This window comes from Apaloderma vittatum, unplaced genomic scaffold, assembly GCF_000703405.1.
Source record: "Apaloderma vittatum isolate BGI_N311 unplaced genomic scaffold, ASM70340v1 scaffold13849, whole genome shotgun sequence".
Lineage (NCBI taxonomy): Eukaryota > Metazoa > Chordata > Aves > Trogoniformes > Trogonidae > Apaloderma > Apaloderma vittatum.
The window spans coordinates 1-9,600 of NW_009735891.1; the positions used below are offsets into that span (position 1 = coordinate 1).

A 9,600-nucleotide genomic window follows, 5' to 3' on the forward strand; every position below is an offset into this window, starting at 1 on the left:
GGGCTGCAAGTGCACACTGCTGGCTCATGTCGAGCCTCTTGTCAACTAACACATCCAAGTCCTTCTCCTCAGGGCTGCTCCCAATCCGCTCTCCACTGAGCCTATATCTGTGCTTGGGACTGCCTCAACCCGGGTGCAGGACCTTACACTTGGTCTTGTTGAACTTCAAGAGGTTGCCATCAGCCCACCTTTCAAGCCTGTCAAGGTGTCTCTGGATGCCACCCCTTCCCTCCAGCATGTCAACAACTCCACAGAGTTTGGTGTTGTCACCAAACTTGCTGAGGGTGCACTCTATCCCACTGTCCATGTCACCAACAAAGATGTTGAACAACACTGGTCCCAATACCAATCAGTGTATATAACTTACTGATACTGACGGGGCAGCTCAGGCTTTACATATTACTAGGAATTTGAAAAGAAAAAAACAAAACCAAACAAACAAAGACCCTCAAAGAGTAAGAGTAATCACTCATGCTCAACATGGGAATATACCCCAAAGGTGATGTTCTGAAAAGGTTTAACGAATTATTGAGTAGTACCAGACTCCTAACTACTTAGGCAACAAATCAAGGGGACAATACTAAGATTTTTAAATGAGGAGCTGGGAGGAAATACCAGGACTTTGGATGATAAGATTACCAGTCAAAATGAGCTTGACAAAAGTAGGAACTCATAATCAGTAAGAATAAAGCAGCACTGCTACTGGGAGAGATATACACAAACTGGAGACAGGTCAGGAATAAAGAAGCTAAAAGGCACAACAAAATTAGCAGACATGATCTGTAATGAAACCTGGTCCACCTAGTCTAGAAAAGACTGCTGATGGGAGACACCAAGAAGAAGGGCTGTGTTCAATTAATATCTCCATTTTGTGAAAAAAAAAAACCACTTAACTGTTCAACATGCAGTGAAGGAGACTTGCTTATTTAGTTACACTGGTATATTTAAGACAAAAACATGCCAGCAGGGCATCTAGAAAATCCAGAGCCTCCATAACAGATTTTCAAGAACAGGATATGACTTCTGCCAGGAGTGACCCAAACACAACTCAACTTGTTCAGGATTGAAGACACTACTCAGAATGGAAGAGGCTGGTATTTCTCCTACTCCTACGTTTCTTCAGTCAGAAGTTCAGAGTGAAACTCGCAACATTTCACTCATTTCCTACTGAGGAGGCGAACACGAGACGTTAAGAGATTAAGTTCAGCATTTCTTCTGTAGGAGAATGCGCTCGCCGTTATCTCTCTTTCCACTTTTCTTTTTAAGCTCTAACCTCAGCATTGGCCTTCCATCACACTACTCTGGTAAGCAAGAGGAAAATAGTGCTATTACAGTACTAAATACTACTAAATAATAATAATTCTTATCCTTCTTCTACATTTGAGCTCATACAGGGTATACTTCCGTAATGCAACACACACCAAAAAGAAAGTTACTCTTTTCTTCACTGCAGATGAACAGTTTTTTCCCCAATCTGTGACTCCTGTATTAGACACAGACAATAGCTGCTAACCTGAAGGATCATATCATGTTTGTTGCATTTTTTTGCCTCGCTATTCAGTTATTGATAGCTTTCAGGAAGAAGAGAGGATTGAGGCCCAAACTTAGAATATCACCAGGGAGTTTTCAGGTTGGGAAGTCAGCTGTTTCAAGATAACCAGTGCATATCACTGCAATATGGAACAACAGCTGCAGAATAACTACAGCACTTTGTGTTTTGAGTTACGGGACGGCCAGAAAATATGGTGAAGAGCTGAATTTACCACACTCTGTGACAGAAGCAAGAAGGAGAAAACCAAGCAACAAAGAACAGAGCAGCAGGAAAATGCACTTCAACGAGCTTTCCACAGAGCAGCTTCTAAGGAAAGTACATAGTTCTAGGACAGGTACAGGAAGATTCCAGATTTATGGTTAAGCATTCAAAAGACAATTTCTACTGAAATTAAACCCTCAGTGGAAAAAGAGGAGGCTTTTGTGTCTGCACTAATGAGTTATCAACAAAATCTAAAAAGGAGAAAATGTCTACCCAGCATCTCCAAGGTGAGGTACAAGAGAGCACTCTGAGTGTTCTCAGCATACGTTTCAAGCTCCTCGATGTTACGGTACGCTCTGTCATCCAAATTCTTCTCCTGTAATATGAACACAGAACTTCAGTAAAATGTAAACACAACTGCTATTTGTACAAGCTTGTTACTACTGTCATGTCTGCCTAATTCATTATTAGAAAAAAAAAAAGATAAAATTAAGAGATAGAAAGAGAGCATGAACTCACAGAGAAGTAGTCATTAAAGCTTACAGCAAGTCTTAACATAACCAACTACCTACATGCAACTGCAGCCAAGTCTGGTTACTGGAGCAATTATAACTTTTTGCAATAGTAAGAATTCAGAAAGAGACAGTCAAAACAAAACATCATATGGCATTCTTATGCTACAGTTGCCAATTTTAATACTTAATTTGCATCTGAGGCATAGAGAAATTCAGAAACAGGAATGTATTTTGCAAACATGCACAAAAATCAATCCATCAAATACATACAGGAGTTCGAAAGTCATATGTAAATACACCCAAAAATATAACATCCACTCTCATATCAGAGCTGGCATCAGCATCATTGTACCAGTGAAATTCTTCCTCTTTTGTTTTTTTTTCCCAGAAAAAGGTGTATGTTTTAGAATTCATGCGATCTGAATGCTCCAGTTTATAGCACTGCTTAGAAAAAAAAAAACAACTCCACAGCCACGATAAAGTGAAGCAAAAGAGTGGCAGAGAGGTTTAGATGGGTCATTTAATTTCTGAGATTTTATGTCTGTGACTCATCACAGGCAAAGGCTATTTAGGGGCACAACAGACACGGTAAGAAAAGAGGCACGGAGGAATAAGATGATGCCAATGATGTAAATTTGTGCAACCTTCTGCAATATGCAAAGTGTCCTTTTTCCTGGGGCAGGACTGGAATAGCACAAAAAGAGACCACGGATGAGCTTCTCTTCTTGCACATCTTCATTTCCATCTCTGTTAAAATGTAGTTTTCCAGAATTCTTAACACTTGCATACGGAGACCTTGGTACTTAAGTCCACAGGACGGAACTTCCCTCGCTTACACAGAGAAATGCATCGAAGTGTAACTCCCAATGGATTACCTCTAGGGGTAACAACTTCAAATCGAGAATAGAGACCACCAACAGAAAAAATGAACACAGATACACTAGTTATCAAAGCAGGGAACAAGAAACCTGTGGACTCACACACTACATCTACTTTAAAGCAAAAACAAACGCAAGATTCTTTCAGTCTTTTTGGCCAGAAAGAGCAGAAATTACGAGTAGGGACATAAGTTGAAAATTAAAAGGAAATAGAGCAGTGTCATTCTTAAAGAGAAACACTACTTGAAAAGATTAATTACTTAAGATTTTGTTTTATATACAACACATAAAAATAAGGAGGGGAACTCCAAATATGACTAAAATCAGAATTAGACTTTGAATGGTAAATACTTACTCTTTCATCAATGATCTTCATGAACCACATTTTCGTCAAGTTATGTCTCTTGACAGCCTAAAAATTATCAAGTAAAAATCCATGTTAATGTATATAAAGTGATAGCAGTACTGCATTCTGAGGGCTGAAATGTATTTTAGATAATCCTTTTCTTACAAGGATTGTATTCACTGGATTAAATCATCGTGGAATTGTCAGTGGAAAATTACAATCTTGAAATACAAGATTTTTCAACTGGCATTTGTTACAAGGTATTGCACACAAAAAATGAAACCTTGGACATCGAGCCAGTTAACTAAAAGTATTTCTTTAAAAATATTTTTGAAAGTTAATTTATTCCTTCATGGAGTCATACGTTCTCAAAAGATATTTGCAGATTACTACATTCACTTTCCTAAGAGAATAGAGCTTCTTCCAGAGTCAAGAAGTAAAAAGATTTTGCCTGTAAGTTTTCAAGAAAACATCAGTACAACATACCAATCCATACTGTAAAGACGGCATCCTAACAAAGTAATCTAATGAGTTTTGGGTTTTGTTTAAAAAAGTATCCCACAGCATACCATATTCACACATTCTTCTTTTGGCTCTTATCTTGTATTTGACTTCCTTCCTGTACCACTTCATTCTATAAACTTACCTTCAACCCTCTTACTCACACACACTGTATGCTGCAGATCACACTGTCAGAAAGGCTACAACTATATATATAAATATTTATAAACAAAACTTATGGAGCAGATTTCTCACAGTCTTAGCCTTTATAGCTCACTTTCAACTTCTTCTTTACATCCATTCTATCTGTAAATATTTTTTCAAGTTTTGACAAGACTAGATCTTGTTGATTCAACAAAATCTGCTTGAGGAAGTACTTGGTATGTGAAAAGGCAAATTTTAGGTTACAACTACGAATGTCAGTTTTGCTTCTCACTTTTTTATCTTGAGAATAATTCATAGCATCAAACTGAGTTCTGCTAAATTACCTAATTCATACATTACATCCATTTTGAGCTACCTTCATTCAAACACACAGACTCTCATTTTACAAAGGTTTTTAAAATTGGTATCTTCCACAGAAATGGAGAATTAAGCCTCAATTCTTTTATGTTCAAAAGACTGATAAGTAAGCACAAGTATCATGTAGCTGCCATATACGTTCATATTAAAGTCACTGAGAGTTGAGCTACTAATAATTCCAAAAATACTATTAAAGGCTATTTATGTACTTTTCTAGTGTATAAAATTCTTGGAATGCAAACATTGAGTACTCTGGGATATACAAAACTTAGGGAACACATTTTAACATGATAAATTAGTATTTATTCTGGAAAACCAATATTGTCCTCATACAAATCGAACAGCAAGAAAAGAGTATGCATAAAATATGCTGTGCAAAGGCATGCTAATTCTGTGAACAGCTTTGCAATACTTGTGAGTTCAGGTGTCTTTCCAAATCCTTATTGCTAAGAATTGCAATGACATTCTTGAACATTTCTGAAGTCATGCTCTTCAAATAGGTCATTCCTGGGGTATTTGCTGAAATGTAGAAATCTCTGGGTCACGCTGGATTGTTAGTTTCCTCCAGCTCTCTGCAGTGTTTAGAGCTCCTAGAAATGCTTTCTGAATTATTTTTCAGTGTCTTCTTTCACAATCAGTTTTGTTTGGATTGTCTTAACATTGTTCTCCCTTTAGAGAAATCATACGTGAGGTGAAATCTTACCGCAGAGATAAGCTAATTCTTTCTTTCACTTCAAAATCAATTTTCTGCTTTGTGAGAAAAGAGTATGACTGGCAGTCTTGTCTGTGGGAAAGGGTGGCAAGTGATATGTCAATATCTGAATGATTTACATCTGAGTGTTGTACTAGTTTTGGCTGGGATAGAGTTAAATTTCTTCAGGGTAGCTGGTATGGGGCTATGTTCTGGGTTTGTGCGTTGATAACACAGTGATGTTCTAGTTATTGCTGAGCAGTGTTTACACAGAGTCAAGGCCTTTTCCGCTCCTCACCCCACCACCAGCAAGTACGCTGGGGGTGCACAAGAAGCTGGGAGGTGACACAGTTAGGACAGCTGCATACAACTGATCAAAGGGATATTTCGTACTGTATCACAGAATTGCCCAAATTGGAAAACACTTCTAAGATCACCAAGTCCAATTATTAACCTAACACTGCCACGTCCTCGACTAAACCATATCCCTAAGCACTGTGTCCACCCGACTCTTAAATACCTCCAGGGACAGGGATTCCACCACTGCCCCGGGAAAACCATTCCAATGCCTGATAACCCCTTCGGTAAAGAAATTCTTCCCAATATCCAATCTAAACCTCCCTGGCGCAACTTGAGGCCACTTCCTCTTGTCCTGTCACTTGTTACTCTGCAGAAGAGACCGACCCTCACCTCATTACAACCTCCTTTCAGGTAGTTGTAGAGAGCAATTAGGTTTTCCCTCAGCCTCCTTTTCTCCAGCCTGAACAACCCCAGTTCTCTCAGCTACTCCTCATAAGACCTGTTCTCTAGACACTTCCCCAGCTTCATCCTCCTTCTCTGGAGAAGCTCTAGTGCCTCAATGTCCATCTTGCAGTGAGGGACCCCAAGCTAACCCACTCAATCATGCAACTAAGTGAAAGGATATCTTCAGAAACAAAAATATGCAACTTCCTCCTTGGAAAGGAGACAAAAGCATTTGGGGAGAAAATGGTCTAGTTCCTGGGAAGTTTGCCATAAGCTGGGAGAGAGACAGAAAGAAGGACATAAAAGGCAAAGGCACAGACAGATTGATGTGCAAAATGACCAATTCTGCATTATAATGCCTGCATTAAAGTATCACCCTAGTTGCATCTTCCACTCCCATAATCCCACAGAAAATCTCACGTTTTCCAGTTGTCCTTCTAAGCACACGAATGCTTTGTTGTGGCTAAGGCACACACTTATCTGAGCTGGAGACAGCTATGAATAGCTCTGGTCTTCCTAAAAGCGACTGTAACAGGTGGTTTTCTTTTATTTTCTTTCTTGGCTTCACCTACGTTTTCTCTTAGTTAAAGCGTATTTTGTTTAAAACTCAATTTTATTCTAAACATGAACGTCGACAGACAGGAATAAATGCCCACTTATGCTTTATTTCACATTTGAAGGAGGAAGAGCCACAGAGAGGCCACAGTTTCAGCACTGCCAAAACTCAAAGAAAGAGGATTTGGAAAGGACTCATTTTTGTGGTTTCGGAGGTGCAGCAGAGTGAACGTGATGCCAAAAACGGCAAAAAGTGAAATGCTATAATCCTGCACGAACTGCATTGTTCTAACGCAGCGTTACAGTGAGAGTCCTGCTTTTCCCAGAATTTTAACAGGAACAACATAGACAAATACTTGGATGAAGAGCCCACATTTCACTGCCTGTTTTTCAGCAGGTCCATAAACCTAACTCCCCCTGGGATTTATGTTAACTGTGTTCAGCTACTGAGATCTAGACAAGCTGCAGCTTCTCCGTTCCAGGAGCTCAGAGATCTTTAGTTTGAACGCAAGTGCTCATCTTATGGAGCAGAGGCCTCACAGTAGCTGCCCCTTTGGAAGGTTCTTTGGCCACAACCAGTAGAGGAATGGATCTGTAGCTGTACATTTTATGTGATGTCCTACTGCCTGCAGAACTCGGGCATCTTGATTAAAAAAAAACCCTGTTAAGTTCACAAGAACATTCCCTGTTACTCCCTGCACTGTTGAGGTCGTAGGTACACTCCCCGTTACTAAATGCACAGAAAAGGATCTGTGCAAAACATAATATGTAAATAGAAGTCATCAAGCAACACCTGATGTGAGAAGACTGTATTGAAGGTCTTGGGCTTTTCCTCATACCCTGTTTGCTAGCTCAGTCTCTGTGCTTAGCCTCCTGTCTTTTTGTACAGCTCATCTCTTCATGCAGGACTAGCACTGGCTTGGGAAAGTACACTTATGCACTTTACTTGCTATCAACTTCTGGCTTACCGCAATTTACAATTTTCCTTCACCTAAACAGAACACAAAAAAAAGCAGATGGTTCACAGAAGTTTGACCTTCTGAGGAGGCACTCCCTAAATATCCTCCTGCACTTTGCCGGTACATAACTTACAATATCACACACAGAAACAAACACAAGCTACATTATCTGCTTTATAAAATATAATGCTAATTATGCAGAACAACACACACACAATAATAGCACTGTTTTCCACAGTAATATTTTAGTTAAGTGAATTTTAGGATAACGAAGGTATATTTTACCCTCCATAGTTCTGTAGCAACTGGCTGATGTGGTGGGTTATCGCAGTATATATCCTCCACAGCCTCCCTCCAGAACTGCATTCGCATCAAACCTGTAGTCTTCTGAGTAACGGAGTCTTTAATCTGGAAATGTGAAATGCATAGTGTCTTTAAGGCACTTGGTCTATCAACACTGAAAAAACAGAGAGAGGACAGAGCTAAATTCAATAGGGAAAGTACTCAGCTCTGAGTTTATATTTATTCCTCATAAAGCATACAAACACTATAGAGCTTAAAAAAAATCTGTGCCACACCCTGGCTTTTAAACCCATGGAGATCGAGAGCTGTGCAATCCTCACCTTTATTCCCAGAAGGAAAAGCAGCAGTGGTAACAGCAGCAAGGGTGGTGCTGCCAGAAGCAAAGCCCACAGAAGCTGATGGGGGGCTCTGCTTGGTCGGCACATTCCCCAGATGGGTCCTTTCTGGCAAGCCTCACCAACTTTCCCGGTTGCACTGGCAGTTTCTGGCTGCCTAGCAAAGGGGAGAGACTGCAGCCACTCCCCTCCCACCATCTCTTAATTACAAATTTCCCTCCTAGCAGCTCATCCCTCACTCCGCTTCTGTCAACAAAGACCTGGGACTGGTTATATCATCCAAGTTTTTCATGGACCTTCTACAGATAGGATTTAGCTGCACTCTACTGATCAGTCACTGCACTTGAGACCAGGACATAGATGCAATCATGTAACAGTGTAAAGGGTCACGGCCCCTTTGTTAGCATTTAATTTTAAAATGCATGACAAAGAGGAAAGTCAGAAAAAGTATATACATAAAATAAATTGTGAGAGGCTGGCTACCTTCCGAGGGCCATTCAAAACTATCACACTATTTATTCATTCATTGCCCCTGACAGTACAAAAAGTTAATCTTGCCAGAACACCACTTACTAGTGTAACTTAGAGCATCAAAACTGTTATTTTACATTTCCAGAGTTCACAAATGTATTTTAATACCTGCCTGAGCCAGTTCCACATTGAAGGCTCTCAAGGCAAAAGAAGAAGTTCGAGATTCCACAGGCAACAGCAGAGAACACAGAAACCCTTCGTAGTCACGCTTTCTATAAAAGTATAGAAAAATAAATTTATTATTTATAGTTCTATGTAAATAGGGTGAACTATTGCTTAGCACTGAACTCCTAAAATACTAGCATTAACTTACAGTTCAAGAATCTGACTTTGTAAAAGTAGCAGCTTTTAAGGTTATTTTAAAATAACTCCAAGAGAGAGGGGATGCTGTCAGAACGCTCAAATCCAGATCTCAAATTATTTGGCTAAAGGCATGGAACAAGGCTGTGGCAGAGCTGCAAGTAGAATCCAGATTGTCCAACTTCCAGGTTTCTGTTCCAAACATGAAAACTACATTTATTTGAAAGAGTGCGCTTTAGAGCTTGGCAGAAGAGCACTTGCTTAACCATGAAGTCTGTTGTTTATTGGCAAGTCTGTTCAAAAGCATAAAAACCCTGGGTCTTCGCAGTTTCGCTGTAGGTGACTTTTTGCCAATCTAGAGCGACATGCCTTCACTTGGCCACTTGGGTGTGCCATTAAATTAAAAATAATCACGGGGCACAGCATCATGAATTGCAAAATCATACAGAGCTGTAGCTAACAAAAACATTTGGTAATCTCTGAAAAGCTAAATTACTGGTTTTGAACAACATTTTTGTGTACTTCCTGATAAGCCTGTGATATGATTCTTCACGAGAACAAAACCAGCAACTCTTTTAAGTTTTGCCTCAAGAGCAGAGGAGCAGGTGTCAGGGAAAACACACTTATTCATTTTCATGAGGTCTGCTGTGCTTCTATGTACTCGCAT

General features: G+C 39.7%; 1 protein-coding gene across 1 annotated transcript; it reads right to left on the minus strand.

The window, feature by feature from the left end:
• Positions 1–2,026: 2,026 nt before the first annotated feature.
• On the minus strand, positions 2,027–8,845 carry LOC104279479 (NADH dehydrogenase (ubiquinone) complex I, assembly factor 6-like; the record flags this gene model as incomplete). Its single annotated transcript, XM_009876772.1, has 4 exons — positions 2,027–2,129; positions 3,502–3,558; positions 7,750–7,872; positions 8,746–8,845. Coding segments are annotated over 4 exons (383 nt in total), but the record flags the coding sequence as incomplete, so codon positions are not given.
• Positions 8,846–9,600: the final 755 nt, after the last annotated feature.